This window comes from Triticum urartu, chromosome 7A, assembly GCF_056163025.1.
Source record: "Triticum urartu cultivar PI428250 chromosome 7A, HENAU_Tu73, whole genome shotgun sequence".
In the NCBI taxonomy this organism is placed as follows: Eukaryota; Viridiplantae; Streptophyta; class Magnoliopsida; order Poales; family Poaceae; genus Triticum; species Triticum urartu.
In genome coordinates, this window is record NC_141879.1 from 147,126,185 (window position 1) to 147,150,602 (window position 24,418).

Genomic DNA, 24,418 nt, shown 5'->3' on the forward strand with positions numbered 1-24,418 from the left:
TTGCAATCCCACCCTTGACTCGTAACTAGGACCCAACCTTTTTTATCCCAATTGCAAGTCCACCCTCAACTCGCGACTGGGGTTCCGATATTTTTTGTCTCAGTTGCAAGTCAACCATCAGCTCGCAACTGGGTTTGACCCTTTTTTATACCAATCCAAGTGAACCATCAACATGCAACCGTGACCTTTGATTTTCTTTTTGTCGTTAGTTATAAGTCAACCACAACTCACAACTAGATCCGACCATTTTTTAACCAGTTGCAAGTTCCCCATTGACACGCAACAAACCCTAGATTATGTTTTTTTTCGAGTTGCAAGTTCATCCTTGACTTGCAACTAGCCAAGATTTTTAGGACACAATTGCAAGTCCATCATCGACTAACTACCGGGCTCGACCTTTTTTTATCGAGTTGCAAATCCACAACCGACTCACAACTGGACCGAAACTTTTTGTCCTAGTTGCAAGTCCACCATTAACATGCAATTTGTCAATTTGATTATTTTTCCTTTTTTGTTATCAGAAAGTCACAAATTTAAAAAAATGTTCAATGTATTTTTTTAAAAAATTGTTCATTTAAAAATTCAGAATTTCAATAATTGTTCACATTTTCTAAATAATGTTCAGAATTAAAACTTTCAAAAAGATTAAAAAAATAAAAATTGATTGTGTTTAAAAAAAAGTTGGAATCAAAATTGTGTTCAAGATTCAAAATATGTTTGCAAAATGTTCACAACTTCCAGAAAATATTCGTATTTTAAATTTGCTCCCTTTTTCAGAAAAATATTCAAAGTTCCTTGCCGTTCGCTCGTATGTGCAAAGCTAGCTCAAACGATCAATCAAAGTGCTTGCTTGTGTGCTTGGTTTATTAAAGAACAATTTGACCACTTCCGGCTATACGCGTTGCCCTCCGGCCGTGGCTTGCAACGCGTAGCGGCCACGGCCGAACTTTTTTAGCACGTGTAGCTATACGTGAATCATGATAGTTTTCTTAGTCTTATTTTTAATAACTAGCAATTTTTTAAAACATAGTGAAATAAATTGTGTTAAGAGATTATCTTTTGTCTTATCTTAAATAAGAGAAAATAATCCTTTTCTTATGAATTCTTTCTTCTCCACCTTATTATTTATCCTATGTGACACTCCTAAGATAGCACCATTGTACATGCCCTAATATAAAATTCCATTTTTACAGCGGATAATTTTCCTTTTTAGCCCCTTTCCAAATAGTGGAGCCTTTCCTAATTCCTAGCATCAGTCAGGATGAGATCCGCGAGCCCGGGAAAAACGCACGATCCACCAGGTAGCAATGGCCTTGGAGGGCGGTGCTGGCATTGGCAATGGCATAATCAAGCGACCGCCGCAGCAATGCTCGGTCGCCGTGGAGACGGCCGGTCACCGCGCCGACGTGGAGACCGAGGAGGAGGACGAAGGAAAGCCATGGATCGCGAGGAAGTGGATCTCGTCGCTTGCGGTTTGCCTCGTCGCGCTGCCCTTCCTGGCGATCATGGTTAGCCGGCGAGACAGGCCGTTGCCGCTGGCGTCCGGCTGGACATCGGCGGCGACGGCAAGGACGACGTACGACCGCCGAGGTAGGAACCGTCGAGCCGATAAATGCGCCTCCCTCTTTATCTTCCTCCGCCGTCTCGTCATGGCGCGTTCAATCTTGCATGCGCCATGTTTCCGAACGAATTTAATTCATGCATGGCGAGAAGAACTTGCGTTGAAGATTGAACACCAAAGGCCAATCGATCGCCATTTGCCATGAACTCATGACAGATACTCCTATTGCGCATCTCGTGCTGGTGCTTAATCAGTTAACTGTACTCCAAATTAGGGTAAAGAGGCGCTAATTTATCTCATGTGTTGCCTTGCAGAATCCAATCAGGACGGGCTCCTCGGAGGCCTGCTTGTTCCCGGGTTCGACGAACAATCGTGCATCAGCCGGTACAAGTCCACCTCCCACCTCAAGAAGCTGGCGCGCTCGCCGTCGACACACCTCGTGAAGCGGCTGCGGGAGCAGGAGGCGCTGCAGAGGCGGTGCGGCCCGGGCACCGAAACATACCGGCGAGCGGCGGAGCGACTGGGGCCCCGCGGAAACGGCAATGGCACAACCACGGACGACGACGCTTGCAAGTACCTCGTGCTGGTGCCGTACAGGGGCCTAGGGAACCGGATACTGGCCATGGCGTCGGCGTTCCTCTACGCCATGCTCACCGACCGCGTGCTGCTCGTCCACCGGGGCACGTCGCTGCCCGACCTCTTCTGCGAGCCGTTCCAGGAGACGTCGTGGCTGCTGCCACCGGACTTCCCGCTCGGGGACCTCGAGAACCTGACCGGCGAGGTGCCGGAGAGCTACCGGAACCTGGCGCGGGAGTACGGCCGGGCCGCGTCCGTGTCCGACCTCCCGTACGTCTTCGTCGACCTCGACCACGCCTGCACCTACCACGACAAGCTCTTCTACTGCGACGACCACCGGGAGTTCCTCCACCGCGCGCCGTGGCTGGTGATGAGGACGGACGGCTACTTCGTGCCGGCGCTCTTCCTGAACCCGGCCTACCAGGAGGAGCTCGACAAGCTGTTCCCGCGGAAAGACTCGGTGTTCTACCTCCTGGCGCGCTACCTCTTCCACCCGACCAACAAAGTCTGGGGACTCATCACCAGGTTCTACGATTCGTACCTGAAAGATTCGGACGAACGGCTGGGCATCCAGGTGAGGGTGTTCGACGGCGACACGCCGTTCAAGCACGTCCTGGACCAGATCCTCGCGTGCACCTCACAGGAGCATCTGCTGCCCGAGGTGGTGGCGCAGGACCCGGGCCCGCCGGCCTCGACCGCCGGCGCGCGGTCGAAAGCCGTCCTGATGACCGGCCTGAGCTCGTGGTACTTCGAGAACATCCGGGGGAGGTACTGGCAGTCGGCGACGGCCGCCGGCGAGGTCGTCAGCGTGCACCAGCCGAGCCACGAGGAGCACCAGCTCACCGGCGAGGCCACGCACGACATGAAAGCGCTGGCCGAGATGTACCTGCTGAGCATGACCGACGCGCTCGTCACCAGCGGCTGGTCCACGTTCGGGTACGTCGGCCACGGCCTCGGCGGGCTCACCCCGTGGATCATGTTCAAGCCTGAGAACCTCACCACGCCCGACCCGCCGTGTCGCCGGGCCGCGTCCATGGAGCCGTGCTTGCACGGGCCTCCCTTTTACGACTGCAGGGCCAGGCGTGGCGCCGATACCGGGAAGCTCGTGCCCCATGTCCGGCACTGCGAAGACATGAGCTGGGGACTGAAACTTGTTCACCCGGAATAGTACTTAACTGAACGGCCATGTAAAATGAAAACACTCGATCACAAATTGACAATGAACATCTTACTACGCAATTAGGCATGTCATTACCCCCTCGACATAAAAGAGGTAATTGCCTATTGGTGCTAAAAGTTTGATCACTTTAGTGCTAAACTTGTAGCCTACAAATAAGTGGTTCGAAAACTTGCCTTAGCGATGCAAATCGTTGTTGCATAAACCTCCGACGCTGACTAGGTGTGCCAATGTGTCATGGGCCGCAATCAGCGCCCGGGAGGTGGAGACGGGGCGTGTGGGTTCTCGTTAAAAGCCCCTAGATATTTCCTGCTCACAAAAAAGCCCTTGGCGCGGCGGGAAAGGCATGTCCCTTCATTTTTGTACAGATCATATCACAAAAAAAATAGATGCATTATAGCGGCTCGACTCGCCCTAGGGAAAAAAGTAGACTGATGAAAGATCACTGACCCGCAGATTTTGTTGAACCAAAAAAAAAGGTATGCTGCCGTATCACATACTTTGCCTGTTGCGAGTAGTTCTATGCATAGGCGGCTGCCTGGGGCGTGAGGCCCATCTCGCTCGTACACTGTAGCAAATATACTGTAGAACAACGAAGACTGCCTGGGGCGTGAGGCCCATCTCGTTCGTTGCCTGCCTCATCTGCCTGCGGCCTGCCTGTGCGTCTACTTCGAGTCTGGACGAACACGAACCAGCCAGCCACCCGCAGCCCGTTCCCCTGACTTGGACGAACCCTAGGCGCCGCCCGCCGCCTACCCTGCCGGCCAGCTCTGTCCCCTTCGACCCCCTTCTGCGGCATCAGGTTGCGCCGCTGCGGTGCTGCGGGCTGCTGCCCTGTTCGACGAGGCGGCGACCTCGGCGAGGCGGCAGGCTACCCGGCGTCCGGCGAGCCGCAGCACATAGCAGACAGCAGAGCAAGAGGCCAAGAGCAAAGGTATCCCTTCCTTGCTTCCTAGTTTTCTTCGAGTTCGATGTACAGCTCTGTTCGGTGGAGGCGTGGAGCTCTATTCTGAACTTCTGAATTCTGATGTATAGCTTTTAGGACAGAGACAGTGCAGCGTTGAGCTCTGTTTGTTGGAGGCGTGGAGCTCTATTCTAATCTTGTAAGCATGGCCCCCTCACTTAGGATTCACTAGGTAGAGTTCCTGTACTCTGTAATTGCTAGATGCCACCATTGTTTGCTTGATGCCACTTTTTGTTAGATGTGGAAACCTATGTAGACAAATAGTAATTTTGTTTCTATAAATGTTACAGGAAGGCAAGATGAGTAAAAGAAACAAGACATTGAATTCATTTTTTCAAGTTCGAACCACGGAAACTGCAGAAACAGGTCCTTCAACTCGAACAACTGATAATGCCCCTAGTGTTACGGCTCAACTTAAACCTGGTGATATTGAATCAGACCCTGGTAAGAGAATACCAATTGAGGATTTGGATGCAGACATTAGAGATCTTGCTAGAAGGGAGTACATTAGTATGGGTCCATGTCAACCAACTGATCATACATATGAGCAGATAAATGGTAGAAGCTTTCATGATTACTGGTATAATGATCATCGCGGCTGGTTGGAATATAGCATTGAAAAAAAGCAGCCTTTTGCTTTTATTGTTTTCTATTTAAGCAACCAAGAGCTGCAAACTATGGTGTTGAGGCGTTCACGAAAAATGGATTTAAATCTTGGAAGGATGTACCTAAAGTTTTTAATCAGCATGTTGGCAAGCATGATAGTGCTCATAATAAATCTAGACAACATTATGATGATTTCAAAAATCAAAGACAAAATTTGCCACATGTGTTTGATAGGGGTTCTAAGAAGAGAGAAGAAGAATACAAAGCTCGTCTCTTCATTATATTGGGTATTGTCAAATTTTTGACACTACAAGCTCTTGCTTTTCGTGGTCATGATGAGTCTGCTAGCTCAATGAATAAGGGTAACTTCAAAGAGTTGTTGGACTTGTTCATAAAGAAAGACCCAAAGGTGGAAAAATTGTTTGGTGATGCAGGAGGGAACCATCTACTGACTTCACATGAGATACAATTGGATTTATGCAAGGCTTGTGCACAAGAGACCACCAAAGTCATTATAGAGGAGATTGGAGATAGGAAATTTGCTTTACTTGTTGATGAGTCCAGAGATGCATCTATGAAAGAGCAAATAGCTATGTGTTTGAGGTTAGTACCTTTCCTCGTATTGTATGTGTTTGTTGTTGTAGACTTATAGGTGGATTTTGTTGAAGTTTTATATTAATCATGCTCCTTTGTCTTATGTAGGTATCTCGGCAAACGAGGGGAGGTGATTGAGAGATTCATGGCAGTTGAGCATGTTCCTGACACAAGATCAACTTCACTGAAGGTAGCTTTGGATGGTATGTTTGCTACTCTTGGCTTATCTATGTCTAATTTGAGAGGACAGGGTTATGATGGGGCTTCAAACATGAGAGGGGAATTCGGTGGGTTGCAAAGATTGATCTTGGAGGAAAATCCTTATGCTCATTATATACATGGTTTTGCCCATCAGTTACAATTAGTGGTTGTTGCTGTTGCCAAGTGTTGTTCATCAGTAAGGGATTTTTTTGAATACACAAGCATGGTGGTTAACATTTTTAATGCTTCTTGTAAAAGACATGATCAATTGGTCCAAGAGCAACATGATGAAATAGTGCGTCAAATAGAGGCTGGGGAACTTCTTGTGGGAAAAGGAAAAAACCAATTAACTAACCTTGCTAGACCCGGTGATACACGGTGGGGATCACATCATAAAACCTTGTGCCGTCTTGTTCAGATGTGGAAACCAGTTCTAAAGGTATTAGAAAATCTACACAATGATGCAGATAATGTTGCACAAAGAACCACAGCCGCAGGATTGATAAAGCAAATGGAGTCCTTTGAATTTGTTCTCATATTGCATCTTATGATTACATTATTGGGCAAGACTAACAATCTGTCACAATGCTTGCAATTGAAAAATCAGAATATTATACGTGTTGTTGGATTGATTAAAACCACATTGGATGATATTCAAAATATAAGGCAGAATGGTTGGGGTGAGCTCTTTAAAGAGGTAACAGACTTTTGTGTCAAGTACAACATTGTAGTGCCAAATATGGAAGATACTATAACTGCTAATGGGCGTTCAAGGACTTGGTGTGGGCAGTTGGTAACTTACAACCATCATTTCAGAAATGAAATATTCAATGTGTTGCATGATCAACTTATTGTGGAGTTAAACAACCGCTTTGCTGAAAGGTCTACTCAATTGTTGAGATGCATTGCTTGTCTTGATCCCAAGAATTCATTTGCCAATTATAATGAAGACAAGCTAGTAGACCTTGCTAATATGTATGCTGCTGACTTCTCTACATATGAAGTTACTTTTGTCCTTAGAAACCAACTAGACTCATTCATTCGGGAAGCAAGAGTTGATCCACATTTGATGAATTGCAATGACCTTGGTCATCTTGCCATAAATATGGTTACAAGTAATATGCACACAACTTTTCCCTTGGTTTACCGTCTTGTTGAGTTAGCATTGATTTTACCTGTTGCAACCGCAACAGTGGAAAGGGCATTTTCAGCAATGAGCATTATCAAGACTGGATTGAGGAACAAAATGGGTGATGATTGGATGAATCATAGAATGGTATGTTACATTGAGCGGGATGTATTTGTGAGTATTGAAGAATCAAAGATCATTGAGCGATTTCAAGGTTATCGCAGTCGTAAATGCCTTTTGCCTCGTCCTGGACGTAAGTTTTCAAATTTTGCATCTATTATGAACTATTTTTGCTTCCTTTATTATGCACTGATTTGCATTTCAAAATTTATCATTCAAGGTTTAGCTTCTTCGACTATTGAAGATGTTGTTATGGGAGGGTTGGATCAACCAATCCTTTGATTTGGTATTAATCTTTTGGATCATCTATATATGCTACATATTGTCTTTTGATTTATCTTGCTTTATTAGTTGACCCATCATGGAACAAATGCTGCCATGGAATATTATGTTTGGTGTATTATTAGTTATGCAACATAAATTGACTCTCGTATGCGTTGAAACTGGAGTTTTTTTGGGGTAGCTTTTAGCCCTTAGTTTCTCGCCTGGGGTGTCAGCCAATCCTGGCTCCGCCACTAGTTCTATGCACACACGAGATGTTATCTTGCAACATTATTTTACTAGAAGCACTACCAAATTCTCTGGACATTATAAGTTGAATATATAGTTGATCATGTATGCATCACGCTCGTGTATTACAGGCTTCGTTGCAAATTACTACCAGTACATTCTATCGCCAAAATGGACGGCCGCGGCAACCCGCGCCATCTCGATGATCTAGTGTATATATTGTAACCATATCTTGTGTTTTAATATAGCACAGGAGGAGCCTCTCCTACTATTTCAAGCTTAAAAAAATATTTGCCACATTTGAGTGCATGGTTAATTGAACTTTTCTTTGCATATAATGTTTCCAGATTCTTGTATGAAGATATTAGTTCTCGATTGGGAGTCGGCACATGGAGTTAGATGTGCACTAGCGATTCATTTTCTCTTGAGAAAAGGCAAGAATTATGGTAGATGTAATGGATTCGTTTCATAATTTATTTCAAAAGAATGACATAACTACAATTCTAAAGAATGGGCAAGCTTTTTTCACACGGATTGTTTCTGTTTTGTTCCTTCCTTGCATGTGACATATTAAAATATAAATGACATAACTCCATTTATTGAAATATTAAAAAAATAATTTATTTAATTTGAAGGAGAGAGAGAGAGAGAGAGAGGGAGAGGGAGAAGAGGGTATTTGAACCCATAATTCTAGTTATTTTATTTCTAGTAATCATCATGCTAGGCGTCATTTTATGAGAGTTATTTTGGTAAATTATGTGGGTTACATCGAATATCTAAAATGTTCTTACACATTGTACTCTATATGTTATTCTACAATGAGGGGGAATAAATCATTGCTTGTATTGCTGCCCATCTATGCACACTAAGTATTTCTATCATGTTATCGTATATCAACATAGACTCTGATCATATCATGGTTTCTGAGCAGGGCAATGCCACAGTTGCGGTCGCCGCCAGTTCTGGTACACATCAGATACCCAACCCTGACTCACCTCCTCGTTGTTGCTCCCATGCCACTTCCCTTCGAGAGCGTCAACATTAGTTGGGTGAAGCCCACCCATCGGACTCCTACCATTGAGCAACTGTTCTCACCCTAACCACCATATTATTGTCAAAGCTTAGTTTCCCCCCTCCATTGTTTACACATTCACATTAATCAGTGATATCATTTATATTTATTTTGGACTTAAGACGTACTCCCTCCATCACGGTTTAGAAGGCGCGCTTGAAAATTCTCTGGGACCTAGGTGGTTATCGGCTAAAAAATAGCATTCACACTACGCATGCATATAGAAATAATATATCGAAGTACTAATTAGCTACTAGAAATAAATGCAATGCGCCCTAAACCTTGTCTATTGTGAAAGCACACGCAAATTTCCTTCTAAACTGTGACGGAGGGAGTACAATAGATCCCTGAAGTTATCTAATTTAATTATTGCCCCCCACCCCCACCGTCTCCTTAAATTTCCTGAGCATGAGGAAGCCCCTATCTCCTCCAAAGGCAATGTTAAAGGGAACTAGGGCCAGTCATATGGAAAACATAGATGGTTATCCTCTAGAGAAGTTGGAGAATGGAACCATATTCTGCTTTGGATTTTAAGACTTTAATTGGACCACCAGCTAAGCTAAGTCCACACCCCACGGCAGTGATGTAAATCCACTATGTTTTGTCATGAAATATATCCTGCAAATCTTTCACACTAGTTGAAACTTTACAGGTTGGCATCGTAATCTCAACCTTGGAATTTAGTACTACTAATTAGTTTTGTGATATTAGGAAACACCATACTTCTGAAACAAAGACCTAAAATGTCACGAGACGTGTAGTAATCTCCACATAAATCCCACTTATGTTCTGTCATGCAATATCATCCATATCTTCCATCCTACTTTAAACTTTACACATTGGCATCGCAATCCCAACCTGTAGAAAACACGATGCTTCCAAAACGAACACCTAAAAGGTCACCCGTCCTGTAGCAATGTCCACATAAATCCGATGTTCTAGAGAATTCAGAAGTGCGGATATATCACACCCAAAGCCGAACGCTTGGCTTCAGGTCTGATCGAACCAAATGACACAGCAATGCCTAATTGAACTAAGCAAATAAAACCACTTTATTTCGATTTCTTGTGCCATCCGCAGATGTTTCCAAAGATAAAAAGCCGTGCACACTTTCTTCAGGCACCTGTTAAATAGTACTCCTAACTACATAACACCCATGCAAACTGTACTGCCTGTTCATTTCCTCTCTTCTCGAGTCTACCACAAGTCCGACGAACCACCACCCCGGCCATGGCAACCACCCTTGCCACCGATGTCCGCCTCTCAGTCGCGCACCAGACCCGCTTCGCCCTCCGCCTCGCCTCCGCCATCTCATCCGACCCCGAATCTGCTACCGGCAACGTCGCCTTCTCCCCGGTCTCACTCCATGTCGCGCTCAGCCTCATTACTGCCGGCGCTGGCGGCACCACCCGCGACCAGCTCGTAGCCATACTTGGGAACGAGAATGCAGGCGGGCCCGAGGGACTCCACTCGCTCGCGGATCAGGTGGTACAGTTAGTGCTTGCCGATGCGTCCATCACCGGCGGCCCGCGCATCGCCTTCGCCAACGGCGTGTTTGTAGACGCGTCGCTCTCCCTCAAGCCTTCCTTCCAGGAGCTCGCTGTGTGCAACTATAAGTCCGAGGTCCAATCCGTGGACTTCAAGAATAAGGTTGACCACCTTCCTTTTTACTGCTAGTTCAAAAAGTGATAGTTTTCTTTCTACATGTCTATATGTCGTTGTTACTCAGTGGTAGTTTTGTTCTGATATAGTAATGTAGAGATGGGTATCCTTTGACATTCTGCTAAATCTTTTCACCAATCTAGATCTTTAATTTACTGGCTTCCATGCAAATGCTTTTTAGATCATTTACTTAATTAGATACAATTATGACGATCCAGCAGTGATGATACGTTTAGGTATAATTATGAAGATCTAATGGCCTTGACCTACTATTAAGTACAATTATGAAGGCCTAACTATCATGACATTTTAGGTATAATTATGAATATAATGGCGGTGATATATTTAGGCATAACCATGATGATCTAAGGTCGTGATCTGTGTAGGTACAGTTATGAAGATCTATCGATCATCATATATTTAGGTACAATTATGAAGTTCTAATGATCACGATTTGTTTAATTAGGTACATATTTATGCTTATTTACAATTGTAATGATTTAAAATTTTGCGATCCAATAATAATCAAATGGTCAACTAAATCAATGGTCGGATGTTCTACTTTCATTTTTAAAATATCTAATTAAGCAATCTCTTGTTTTCACTTGTATTGTGCTTTTAGTATACAATTGATATTTTACGGATTGTCCACATTTTTTTGATATTTTACTTTTTTTAGGTTTTTTTATATTTTACTGCTAGGTACTTTATCAGATCATTAGGAATGGCTGCGGCCTTTTTGTATATTTGAATATGCAACCCTTTTTCAAGTAGGGTGTGTTGCAAGACTTCTCATGGTGAGAAGTTGTGCCATTTTTCTTATGTGGTTTTCGTTGCCATCATGGGATTCTCTCGTTTCTTAGAAAATATACGAAACAAATCAACAATCGGTTATAATCATGGAAAGATCAGTAGTAGTACTACAAAGGAAATTGTAGATGTCATGACCATCTAACCGTTAATACTATTTCTGTCATCAGTTGGGTATGTGACCTTTTTACATAGAAATTATGTATAAAAGATGCCGGTACACCGTCTTTGATTCCTTGTGCCATTGTTACCTTTTGTTCTTGTAAATTTTGTTTGAAAAGGAAATAACATTTGGTTAGTCAAAACTTTGGTCATGGTGGCACAACAGTATGTACAGTTTAACCTATTTTATTGCACAATCTTATGCTTTCTTGGTTTATATCATTCTAGAAACTGCAAATAGATATTATTCTGATTTTGTTTTGCCAAGTGCTGATGTATTTTGCCATGGTCCAGGCTCCTGAAGTTGCTAGTCAAGTGAACTCATGGGTAGAGAATGTCACAACAGGTCTCATCAGAGAGATCCTCCCTAAAGGGTCTATTGACTACACCACTAGACTGGTTCTTGGTAATGCCCTTTATTTCAAGGGACTTTGGACTGAGAAATTTGATGAATCTAAGACAAAATACGACAAGTTCCACCTTTTAAATGGGGACACTGTTCAAACACCATTCATGTCCAGTACAAATAAGCAATACATTTCATCTTCCGACGGCTTGTAGGTACTTAAGATTCCATATCAGAAAGGTGGAGACAATAGGCAATTCTCCATGTACATTCTTCTTCCTGAAAGACGTGATGGTCTCTGGACCTTGGCCAAAAGGTTGAGCACTGAATCAGAGTTCATCGATAAGCATATACCAATGGAGAAAGTTGTAGTTGAGCAGTTCATGCTGCCAAAGTTCAAGATATCGTTTGGATTTGAAGCAACCAATTTGCTCAAGAGTTTGGGTCTTCAGTTGCCATTTAGCACAGAGGCAAACCTTTCAGAGATGGTGAATTCTCATGTGGGCCTATTCATCTCATCTATTTTCCACAAGTCATTTGTCGAAGTGAATGAACAAGGAACTGAGGCTGCAACGGCAACTAGTGTAGCGATCGAACAACAACAGATGCCCATTGTGATGGACTTCGTTGCAGATCACCCTTTCCTCTTCCTTATCCGAGAAGACGTCACTGGTGTGGTTCTCTTCATCGGTCATGTGGCCAATCCCCTCGTGTCTTCGTAATATGTTTGCCCTAAATATGTGTGTTGGTAGTTGCCTCAACTATTACATGTAAGGGAAGGGTTTCAACATCCAATAAGGTTGCTTGTGCAATCAATCCAATAAATGGTTTTGATTTTCAGAATGTCTTGCTTGTTGTGCGAGGTTTGCGGAAGGGTGGTAATCAAGGATTGTTGTGGAGCCTTGTGCTTTGAGTTACTTAATAAATTAGTTAAGCATCCTGATGAAATGCTTCTTGACTAAGTATGAAATGGTCTTCACATAATTTAATATCAATCTAGCACTACAAAAAAAACACATCCGTGACATTTTGGGCCAAACGTTTTTTTTCCTATCATGCTTATGACACTTCTATGATGATAATTGTGACAAAACCCGATATCATCATAGATGTGATGGGCTCCTACTTCTATGACAAAAAGCATGACAAAAAATGGGCTTTTCGTCCTGGGCGGGCTGGAGACGCACCTGCATGACATTGTTTGGGCCGTCCATGACGGAAAAAATCATAGTAGAAGCGAGGGCGATGAAAATTTCAGGGAGTTCCTGATAACCCACAAGTATAGGGGATCGTCTATAGCCTTCTTCGATAAATAAGAGTGTCGAACCCAATGAGGAGCCAAAGGCGGAACAAATATTCCCTCAAATTTTATCGACCACCGATACAACTCTACGCACACTTAACGTTTGCTTTACCTAGAACAAGTATGAAACTATATTGCAAGAATAAAACTACAAGTACTTTGCGAGAATAAAACTACAGATAAATCGCGAGACAATAAAAGTGGATAGCTTTTGTCAACAAGAAAGTCATTTGTCCCTAGGCAATCGATAACAAGTACCGGTAATCATTCTTGCAATTTTACGTGAGGGAGAGGCATGTGCTAACATACTTTCTCTACTTGGATCATATGCACTTATGATTGGACCCCTAGAAAGCATCCGCAACTACTAAAGATCATTAAGGTCATGAAACCCAACCATAGCATTAAGTATCAAGTCCTCTTTACTCCCATATGCCATAACCCACTTATCCGCGTTTAGGCTGCTGTCACCCCCGCAATACTGACAATAAGCAAACCATGAACATATTACAACACCCTACAGCGGGGGGCCCTCACGTTTGCGCGAGACGGAGGGCACCATAGGACAACACCATAAATCAAAAATACAAACCAACCAAGATCACGATTAACCAATAGGACAAAACGGATCTACTCAAATATCATAGGATAACCATAGATCATTGGAAAATAATATATGGAGTTGAGAACCATGTTTAACTAGAGATTACAGCGGGGAGAAGGGGTGTTACACCGCTGCATAAATGGGGGGAAGTTGGTGTTGACGGTAGAAAGATTGTTGATGTAGATCGCCGTCACGATCCTAGCCCTGGCGGCGTTCTGGCGCCACCGGGAGAGAGGGGAGTGAGCCCCCCTCCTTCTTCTTATTCCTTGGCCTCCCCCTATGTGGAAGGAGAGTTCCCCTTCTGGTCCTTGGTCTCCATGGCGGCGGAGGGGCAGGAGCCCCTCCAATATTGGATCTCCCTCTCTGTTCTCTTATGTTTTGTGTTCCCCAGATCTGGCCGAAAACCGTTTCTGTAGGATACCTACCATATTTAATGTGGGGTTTATGTGTCATCTCCTCATGAGCCTGGAAATGTACGCACGTCCCATCACTATCGCTTAGCGTAATCGCCTCCTATTACCGCGCTACACACTGTAACAGGTGTTGGGAGTGCGGTAAAAGGGCTTAGGTTCTCGACACGTCACGGCCGCTTAAGGGGAAGGCGACCTTCGCACGCTAAGCGGCGGAAAAGGCATGTGGGCTGCGTTGCTGCTAGGCTGGGCCACAGTGGCGTCGAGGCGCATGCAATTCCCCTAGTGGGTCGGACGTGGAGTGCTGCGGATCGGGTTGAACGAGCCGACCCCGGGGGAGCATTTCCTTCGTGGGAGCCCACACCTTGGGCATTCCCGGAAAAGGTTGTTGTTGTCTTGGTATTTCCTCGTACCTTCTTGTTGGTGTGGAAGCCGAAGGCCATGTGAGAGCGGCGCTTCTCGATGACCTGCCTATAGTTCTTATAACTTCGTGTCATTATACCCTCAAGGAGGAAGTGCGGGTGCACCTTGCTATGCTGAAGTCTTCCTGATCTCCCGGGAAGGGATTCACTGCTCGCGTCGCGCGTAGACGGGTTTAGGGGTACCTGTTAGCCACGACACCGACACCTATTTCCGGCAACCGAAACACAGACGACCCCGAGTCTTTCGGCGTGGAGTCACCGCATACCAGAAGAGAGCGAGAGGGGGGAATGAGGGAAACTATGCACGGTGATTGGAAGAAGCGAACGAGAAGGAGAGAAAAGGGGAGACGAGCGTAGTGGGGGCGTTCGTGGCGGGTGGCATTTACGGCGAACGGTGGGAGGAAACTGTCATGGCACTGCTAGTAGTTGTAAGATTCGTGTAGTGCGATGGATGGCAATGGATGCTTTCATGTCGGGAAGCCAGAAAACTGACGTCAGATTTTTATCAATATAGCTATTTTTTCCATTAATATATTCTCGATAAAAGGCAACTAAGACGGTAAGGACATGCAGTCTTTCTTTCTCACTTTAGCTACTTGTAAGTTACCTGGATTTTCAATTTGGCTCAGTTGATTTCCTGGCAGTTGATTTTTGCTCTAAGATTCGTGTTGCTCGTTTTCCTAGCATGTGATGTTTGTTGTGCTGGGTTTTTGTTTACTAACCCCATATGGATTAGTTGATTTGCTAATGGGCCAAATCCCATTAACTATGCGATGCAACCCTCATCTCTCTCCCTTTGTATTTTTATGTTATCTGTTTTTGTGTGTTCTTGTTCTTGTTTTTTTATTTGTTAGTTAGTTTTCATTTTTCTTTTGTTGGTATTTTAGGATGTTAAGTGAGTGTAAATGTGTACACATAAATACTATGCAATATGTGCGAAAATTAAACTATTATATGATTATTTTTTGCATACTACAAAGCGTGCAATTTTAGAATAAAGTTGTGTGCAAGTTTCTAAAAATTATTTCGTTATCTTTCTACTTTAAAGGGTAATACTAGTGAGAGGGGCGTTTTGGAGCTCGAGCTCAGCTGCACCCATAATCTAAGTCGTCGATATCTGCCTTGGGATGCGAACAAAACCTGCTGTGCTGTCAGATACGGGCGTCGGATAAATAGGGAATCTCCGAAATACAGTAGGGAACAGTGGGCAATACGTGGGGTCGAGGCGAGGCAGGCGGACGGACGGCGCGGCTGCTCGGTCTGGGCCGTGGATCAGAACATTGGCTTTCCTTCTAGGCCATGGACCAGGAAGTTACCTTTTCTACTCTGGGCCTTGGTTCAGATAATGGGGCCTGGATGGTGGGCGGAATCTGTGCCGTCGTGTCGGTCGAAGGGGAACGTCTCGTGCGCATGGGCAACAACAAAAAAAAATGTGTCCATCCCCTTCCCCTAGCTCGTTCTGGAAGAGCCGTGACCGGCGGCGTAACCTAGAGTGTGAGCGACTTGAATGCGATACTGCTGCCGGGCGGTGCCGGACGGAGTTCCGGTCGGCGGTGGCTGCGTTTGCAAGGCAGGATACCGAACTATGGAGGCGGAGGGAATGGAGTTCCTGCTCGACGCAGTGGACAGGTAAGTTCCGGGCAGATCTCTGCATTTTTTGTTATCCTTTGCTGCATCCAGCTCATAGCTATAAATTCTGCTCGACCTGCCCTGCATACGAATCTGACCTCTATTGCCGGCTAATCGCCTTTCCTCGCGCAGATTTCCCGTACGGGAAGAATTTGCTGACAGCCTTGAGCAACCAGATCTAGTGCCGCTCCTCTATCTGCTGCAGAATGGGGGTGCAACTGAAGGTCGCGTTGAGGCCAATGGGGAATCTGGGCTAGCTCAGGTGGACGTCGAGGGCGTAGCTGCAGACCGACCACATGGTGAACGTCGTCCCCGTGCTGAATCTCCGATGAGGTCTGCTCAGTCAACTGACAGGGTGAATCCGCAAGCCCCCGGGTGGACAAAAAGGTAAGAGCACATGATCTCCTCCCTTGTTCTTTGTCATTCAACAGATGAGTTCACATGAGCATCACATGTATGTGCAACACGTATAGACTGAGATAGAAAACAACCCAATAGATCCTGAATGATGTCATGAACACTGTGGGTCAATTGAGCAATACCTCTTGGAAAATAACCTGAATTGAGGGACCAGATATTTTTGCAACTGGTCTGAAGAATGTAAATTCACCTAATGGCGTTGCAATCTTCTTGGCAAAGACAAGAAAATAAGACAGATAGCCATGTTAGGAAAATGAAGGTTTGACAACAGAGATTTCTTCCTATTATGGTGTTAATATGAACTTAGTTAAAACCGCATCAACTGGCATAACATTGAACCGTACTTCTGTATGTGTATATTCTTTTTTGCCGATGTGCGATATGAAAATGAAATAATAATGTGAATGGAGAACTAGCTAGATGAATCGTCGCATCTCAGTTGAAAATTCGGATAGAATGGATACAGTTAACGTTTACTTTTGTGCAACATTCAGGCTGCGTCTCGGAAGCGCGCCACCCGACCGAGTCCCATGCCCTTCGAGGATGAGTGCTCTAGAGATTTCTATACGCAAATATGCGGAGCAGCCTGACAAGAGTGTCGTTTGGCCTGAGCTGGGGCTCAGTTTCGATTCGCTTGGCGAGGCATATGACTTCTACAATCTATATTCTTGGGAAGTCGGTTTCAGAATAAGATATGGAAAGAGCAGACTCAACGCCAAGCGAACGAAAACCATGCAGGAAATTGTTTGTGGTTGCTCGGTGAGTTCATAATTTGATTCCAACAAAGAAAAATTTAGATAGTAATGTGTGCGAGCAAGATTTCATCTGAGAAATGGTGCACTGCTGACTGTTGACATGTCTTCCTTTGTGGTGTGCAGGGGAAACCTGAATCCGAAAACAGCAGGTCCTGCAGATGTGAGTGCCCTGCTCTGATCAGGCTGCTGCGTGCATCGGACAACAGCTGGTACATAACAGAGCATCGAGCGAGTCACAACCATTCGATGTCTCTGACAATGGGAGAGAAGGTGCACTGGCCTTCTCATAAGCACATTGATGTATACACCAAGGATTTGATAAAGCAACTAAGGGAGAACAATGTTAACCTTGGGAATGTTTACAACATTATTGGGAGCTTCTTTGGGTCACTCGAGAAGGTACCTTTCACAAAAAGGACGCTAAGAAACATTTGTGGGAATTAGCCGTGAGCAAGCTGAGGATGATGTTCGGAAAACACTTCAAGCGTTTGCTGACATCCAGGCCAACGATCCAGGATTTACGTATGTAGTGTTGGCAGAGAAAGATAGTAAGATTAGGAACCTCATGTGGGCTAATGGCAGCAGCCGGATGCAATACAAATTCTTTGGTGATGTAGTTACATTCGACACGACGTACAGGACCAACCTGTACGATATGCCATTTGGGCTATTTGTCGGAGTTAACAACCATTACCAGAGCATCATGGCAGGGGTTTTGATGCGCGACGAACAAGAAGAGAGCTTCGAATGGGTGTTCGAGGAATTTGTCCGGATGATGGGCGGGCCAGCGCCGAAGACAATACTCACAGGTATTTGGGGGCGGTGCGAATCTTTTTTGTCCTGATCCTTGTCACCTAGGACGTTATCTTGAAACCAATAATTGTCGTTGATCAAATTCGTAATTGTGCAGATGATATGTCTGATTCAAAACTTCTTATTTTGTTCACAGATCAGTGCAGAGCTATGGAGGTTGCAATCAAGAAAACTTATCCTAATACAGTACATCGTTGGTGCAAATGGCATGTCCTAAAAAAGGCGAAGGAAACACTAGGACCACTGTACAGCAAGAAGGGTGACTTCCAGGCTGAATTTCACAAAGTTGTGAACCACATGCTAACTGAGGAAGAGTTTGAATCAGCCTGGGCAGCTCTCCTCGACAAGTACAATTTGAGGAATCATAACTACATGACCCAAATTTATGAAACCAGAAGGAAATGGGAGAAACCATATTTCCGGGGTGTTTTCTGTGCAAAAATGACAAGCACCCAAAGAAGCGAGAGCGCAAACCACATGCTGAAATCGTACATGCCACCAGCCAGCCCAACGCATGTTTTCATCCGGCAATACATGAAACTGCAGTTTGATCGAGAACGGGACGAAAGCTACGAGGAGAAGAGGACTATGATTGTAAGTAGATTCTTGCCGTACACAATATGTTGATCTTGCTTTGTCGTATTGTTTGGGGATTTACTGGATGAGATTCTTATGTATACTGGTGTGTTTTCATTGCAGGGCGGTGTTGTTAGATGTACTAACCTTGCTATAGAGCGTCATGCCAGCAAGGTTTATACAAGGAGCATGTTTGAGGAATTTGGGCGACTACTTATCGAAGCAACATCATACAATGTTACTGAGGTGGAGAAGATGAGGAAGTACATCACCACTCACAACAATGCGGCGAAAAGAGAGAAGTGGAGCAGAGTTGAATATGAGGTTACCATTAACGACGACAAATCAATATTCACCTGCGAGTGCGGCCAGTTTGAGCACACGGGCATGCTGTGCAGCCATGCCTTGCGGGTAATCTGCCAAAAAACATGTAGCGTTTGATATAAAAAAATATACAGTAACTTAAAAACCCCTGACTAACTAGTGGTTTTCTCTCGTGCAGGTTATGGAAATTCTGCATCTAGAAGAAATCCCTAAATACCACGTCGTAAAACGGTGGAAAAAGGACGCAAGAGACATACTACCAGGTCACCTAGTCCAGTACCAGAGAGACAATTCACAGAACATGTCATTCACTTGTAGGCATGCGACACTATACTTCAAAGCCATGGAAGTCGTGCGGATGGGGGACGCAAGTGCTGCATGCTACGAGCATGTCAACGCTGCCCTTGATTCGGTGATTCGGAGTGCAGCGCCTTTGGTAGAGAAACGTGATGGACTGGATTTCGAGGATCGCGTGATTCCAACGGCTGATGTCAGGATATCTGCCAACGGCGAGCAAGCAAATGCTGATCGAGAGGCCGACCATTGCGCAAGTGCCGGAAATTCATTCAGCACGAATGCCATGCAGTGCCTCACAGCACCAGAGAAGCGTAGAGGGCCTAGCAGGCCTACAAACAGCAGGGACAAGGCGCCGTATGAAGGACTGAGTAAGAGAACAAGGTTCTGCAGCATATGTAGGCGCGAAGGGCACAAGAAAACGACATGCCCAGATAGAGGGGATATGCCGAAAAAGCCACGGAAGCCTGGTAAATGCAAAAACTACGGGATAGAAGGGCACCGGCGTACGACGTGCACGAGACCACTAGGGTTTGCAGAGAATTGATATAGGTTTCTAAGTTTATGTTTTTTTCGAGATGGTTTGTAAACTGTGATAGAGTTGGACGCACACGATCAGTGCTGAATCCTTGTATACCGCTGTGCTGAGGTTTTCTGTGGTTATCGTCCGGCAAATTGTTTACTACTGTACGTGCTGTTAGAAAACTGAAATTGCTACTGGCTGTAACATTAAGAATAAGTTGCTGAGTAGGCCGTCTGTGTCATGCGAATAAATCTTTGCTTCCAGTGGGTGACGACATAAATGGTGGCCTGGATAGGCTTACGACTTGTTTGCCTGTCGACGGCAAAGACACAACGTTAGCCCGTGGCAGCTATTGCCGTACCCACCAATTCAAAATTCAAACAAGGTACCATACGCAGGAAAAGGGCGCCCTTGGAGCTGGCAGAAGGCACGGTATAAATAGGAGGCCAAGGCTGAGGTGGTACACTTCAGACACACCACTTCCCACAGCACAGTTCGAACAAATTCAAATCGCCCGCTTGCGTCCGATGGGAGGCTCAGCCGCTGAATCGGGAAGTAGTGGCACAACCAGAGGCGAGGGGCATAATGCGTTCCTCCACCTAATTACTCATTTGAGTTCCTTAAATCTTTTTCTGAAAAGTTGGTTTGTGATCTATGCATATGCTTCAGCTGCGCATCAATTTCTGAAGGGAGCAAGAAACTACTTGATGCAGCCTTCATCTCCATCGCGGGCGGGCTCCGTATCTACCGCTTGGAGCACGACGCACCAGCCAGATGAGTTGGAGGTCGGGAATGGAGAGGTCAGCATTTCGAACTGTATAAAACTGTCGCGTAGACAGCTGAACCTAACCTCAATCCATTCTGATACAGTTATGTCTCGGTTCTCTTCAGGGCGAGGTCGTTCAAGACGATGCGTTTGACGAGCAGCCTCTCGGCCATGGTTTGGATGCCATGGTGGGGCAAGAACCCTTGGAAGAAGGGTTTGGTGACTACGATCCAACTGCTGCTCCTGACTCTCCGCGAAGCACTGGTAGCTCTGCCGTCGACGACGAATCTGGAGTCGTCTGTGGAGGCAGCGTTGTAGACTCTGAAGATAAAGAAGACATCATCAGCATGCCGCTGAAACGCCGTCGTATTTTAGAGTAGAAAGCGTAGCCAGAAGACAAGTGGTACTTGATTTGTGTGGCAAGAGATGACGGTGATTTAGTTCGTACCACGCGTTCCACTAGAGGCATCATTGAATGTAAAATGTAGTTTCCCGTTTCGTGATCACTGATTATCCTTTAGTAATGTTGAACTCCATGGTGCATGTGTTGGAGGTACGGGAGAGAGGGGATGGGATGGGGCCGATCTATATTTTCTGCCTGGCTTATTTTCCCTTGTCGTGAAGCTGCGTGTGTTCTTGTCGATCAATAAATATAATTGGAAAAGGGACCAATTCGGGCAACGAGTAGAGAATCAATGATATAAAATTAGATGGGCCGATTTGCCTCGTGGTGTGAGTGGGAGAGATGTGTCATGAAATGCAAAGAAGCATAATAAATGTGTGGGTGGGTGGGCGTTGGCAGCAAGAGGGAGGACCGTTGCTCCCGTTTATTCCTTCCCCTTGGCGTTGACCGCACTAAAACAGTGAATGAACTGTTCCGACCGGGGAGCATTTCAGCTAGTACCGGTCTGGTTCCGGAAAAAAGGACAAGCGTACATCTCCTGTGTCCGTCCACTATGGGCAGCTTGCACAGGTAGGCACTTTTAGAAGCCGGGTTCAGATGGACCACGTAGTAAACAACATGAATAAATTTTAAAAAAGTGAGCATATACACTCCATGACGGGTGATATTTTGAAATGGGATCATGATCCCACGAGGCAAGCTACGTCGACGGTGTGGTACGCTAAATTCATTCCATGACGAACCGTGCACCACTGCAAAACGCGGCAACCACGGTCATCGATTGCACGAAAATTAGAAATATAAAGGGCAAAAAAAGGCTGCTTTAGAAATTTTTGGGCGGCGTGGGCAGCCAGCAGTAAAGGTGACTTGACCTCTCACTGTGGCACGGGGGGTGAGAGACAGCTCGTAGCCTCATTTACAAAAAGGCTACCCCGGCCAGCAGCCAAAGTACTACTTTCTCCATCCCAGTTGCTTCACTTCCTCCTCCTCCACTGCTCCATCCCCCATAACCACTATTGAGGAAGACCTAGATCTGGCTTCTGAGTGTTGACACGACGACGAGATCATCTGCGCCCCCGCGGATAGTGCTCAAGGTGAGGTTCCCCGGTTCGGCAGCAGAATAAGTGGCAAGGGTGTTTTCCAAGCTGCACTTTTCTCTTTTCTTTGGGCTGCACTTTTGAGGTTGATTTTCCATTGGATGGTGGTGCTGCCCTTTTCTAACTCCTAATCCATGATTCCTTGGGTAGGGCATTGAGCATGGAACCACCGGATCGTCCACGCAAGAGGAATCTGCCATGTGTGCAAGGTGAAGGCGATGGAAAGAAGAAAAAGCCAAGATCCGTCGGACCCAGCGAAGGATCCATTGATGGAGCCCGTGCTCGAGGCGAGGGCACTTCTCCAGCCACCCCCAATGCCTCGGTAAGCTCATATGCATCAGTTCTTCTTATCCGCAAAAATCATCTTGGCCCCGTCCATCGGGATTCGATCCGAATCTTTCTGTCGTGTTCTAGGTTTGCAATGTTTTTTAGTGTGATGGATTAAGCCTGACTAATGTGGTCGTCCGGAAACAAATCTTGCAGGGAGGAGCTGCTGCCGTTGGGGAGGTGCCGAACGACGCTACCAGGAAAAGGAGGGGAGAGCTGGTCAATGACAACAACCAAAGGTTGTCGAGACGACGTGTATCTCGGCGTACGCTTGTGTTGGTTCATGGGTATCCACATCAGGCCGGTCAAGTAATACCATTTGTGCCGCCGGGCCTGCTAGCCGAATCGACAGTAGTCCATGGTAGAGTTGTAAGGTGTACTTGGAGCTGTCAGCATGTCCTCCGACTAGGGTTCAGTCGCTACCCACTAGTGCATAGAACTAGCATGGCCAGCTTGTTGACTGCTGCATGGACGGGGGAGGTTGATAGAAGGTTCTATGCATGGCTACTGTAAGTGCATCTAGTGCCATCCCTAGTTGGTTTTGGAGTATTGACGACAAACCTAGCTGAGGGACTAATGTGTTTGTGAGAATTGCAAGATAACACAGGTAGAAGTCCCTCATTGATTCGGTTTTACTACCAGAGATGACCCCTAAAAATGTATGAAGACATTGAAGCCAAAGGTGGTATATGAAGATATTCACATTGAAGACTATGACAAAAGAAGACACGTTATGAAGCCTATGGAGCTCGAAGACTTAGATCTTTCGTAATTCTTTTTCTTTTGTGTTGAGTCATAGGAACCACCGTACTGTTAAGTGGGGTCCAGGAGAACCAGTCAGAATGACTGAAGTGATGCCTAAACCAAAAACCTATGTCTTCGAGTGAAGACAATGAGAGAGAATCTTGTCCAGAGCCGGACAAGTCAGCTTTGCTTGTAGCCCAAGTAAAGTTGCCATGAGAGTTTGAAATCTGACCGTTGCGACACGTGTCAGTTCCTTAGTGACCCAGGGTCATTTCGGACAAATCAGGTCGGGTTGCCAAGTGGCTATAAATAGCCCACCCCCTACAACCATAAACGGTTGGCTGCTCAGATTTCAGTGCACGACTTTTGTCGTTTGAAAGCAACCCACCTCGAAGCCTTTGAGAGAAAATTCCTAGCGAGGAGAAAAGCCCTAACCACCCAGAGCCAGAGAACATCGGGCATCACTTAAGTCTTCTTGTCTGTGTGATCTGAAGACTTATTACATTTGAGGACTGTAAATCCTCCAGACGGTTAGGCGTCGCGTTCAGAGCATCCAAGAGACATTGTGGATTGCCAGTGAACGAAGTCTGTGAAGGTTTGGGAGTCTACCTTGAAGACTTACCAGAGTGATTGGGCGAGGACTATGTGACCTTAGCTCAAGGAGAATACGGTGAGGACTTGGTGTCCTGAGCTTGCGTGTTCAGGACTGGGTGTCCGGGACTATGTGTCCTAAGGTTTAAATACCTAGCCGCTCCAACCAGACGTACAGTTGTCACAGCAACTGGAACTGGTCCAACACATCATTGTCTTCAATGAGTCACTGGTTTCATCTTCACTTCCTTTTTCTTACTGTTACTCATTGTGAAGCCATTGCATGCTTGCTCTATCTTTTGTCTTCACAACGTGAATGTATGATCTGTTTGACTTCATAACTTCTTCCCACCTGATCCTTATTACACTTCAGCTGTTTGTCATTGCGCTTTCACTTTATTGAATACTTGACCATGGCTGGCCTAGTGTAATCTAACTTCCGCTGCATAGTAATAGGCATAATCTTCGCTGTTTGTCTTCATAACTCCCACGTTTTGAAGACTTTCATAAAAATCTCCTATTCACCCCCCCCTCTAGTCGATATAACGCACTTGCAGCTACTAAGTAGGTTTAGGTGGCAAGACATGAGATTCACTTTCCCTGATGGCCAGCATAGATATTTCACTCCAAGATCCATTGTTAGAACATTGGGTCTGAGTAACAGTGGCCGCCAAGTCAGTATGCTAAAGTTGCCTCCAAAACATAGGCAGAATTTGGCACTCCGTATTAGAACCATCCTAGGGATAGAGACTAAGAAGCGTGCCAGGGATGCGGGGTTGACAATTCGCGCCGTAAGTGACGCTATCAACAGAATGATCGCTTCAGGAGATCTCCGTTATAGAGACAGAGCTTTTGAGATGGCTTTCTCACTGTTAGCGGTTGGTACATGTGTTGGTCCTAAGCAGTCCTACACTTCGATACCTTGGG

General features: G+C 45.5%; 4 protein-coding genes and 1 pseudogene across 5 annotated transcripts; all 5 read left to right on the top strand.

Annotated features, from left to right (window-relative positions):
• Positions 1-1,265: 1,265 nt before the first annotated feature.
• On the top strand, positions 1,266-3,531 carry LOC125518532 (galactoside 2-alpha-L-fucosyltransferase-like). Its single transcript, XM_048683347.2, has 2 exons — positions 1,266-1,590; positions 1,876-3,531. Exons 1-2 carry the CDS (start codon positions 1,308-1,310, stop codon positions 3,303-3,305), a joined length of 1,713 nt encoding a protein of 570 aa, XP_048539304.1. The 5' UTR covers positions 1,266-1,307; the 3' UTR covers positions 3,306-3,531.
• A 2,356-nt stretch (positions 3,532-5,887) lies between these two features.
• On the top strand, positions 5,888-7,210 carry LOC147958657 (uncharacterized). Its single transcript, XM_087536187.1, has 2 exons — positions 5,888-7,061; positions 7,149-7,210. Exons 1-2 carry the CDS (start codon positions 5,903-5,905, stop codon positions 7,208-7,210), a joined length of 1,221 nt encoding a protein of 406 aa, XP_087392313.1. The 5' UTR covers positions 5,888-5,902.
• Positions 7,211-9,494: 2,284 nt separating this feature from the next.
• LOC125522507 (serpin-Z7-like) lies at positions 9,495-12,333 on the top strand (annotated as a pseudogene). Its single transcript, XR_015611362.1, has 2 exons — positions 9,495-10,160; positions 11,439-12,333. The product of XR_015611362.1 is annotated as a serpin-Z7-like (transcript).
• A 3,266-nt stretch (positions 12,334-15,599) lies between these two features.
• On the top strand, positions 15,600-19,790 carry LOC125524373 (protein FAR1-RELATED SEQUENCE 5-like). Its single transcript, XM_048689430.2, has 7 exons — positions 15,600-15,858; positions 15,991-16,245; positions 16,773-17,037; positions 17,157-17,842; positions 17,983-18,440; positions 18,546-18,833; positions 18,925-19,790. The coding sequence occupies exons 4-7, from the start codon at positions 17,599-17,601 to the stop codon at positions 19,585-19,587; spliced, it is 1,653 nt and encodes a 550-aa protein (XP_048545387.2). The 5' UTR covers positions 15,600-15,858; positions 15,991-16,245; positions 16,773-17,037; positions 17,157-17,598; the 3' UTR covers positions 19,588-19,790.
• Positions 19,791-19,876: 86 nt separating this feature from the next.
• On the top strand, positions 19,877-20,919 carry LOC125526026 (uncharacterized). The gene is made up of 2 exons (XM_048691049.2): positions 19,877-20,363; positions 20,455-20,919. Exons 1-2 carry the CDS (start codon positions 20,091-20,093, stop codon positions 20,707-20,709), a joined length of 528 nt encoding a protein of 175 aa, XP_048547006.1. The 5' UTR covers positions 19,877-20,090; the 3' UTR covers positions 20,710-20,919.
• Positions 20,920-24,418: the final 3,499 nt, after the last annotated feature.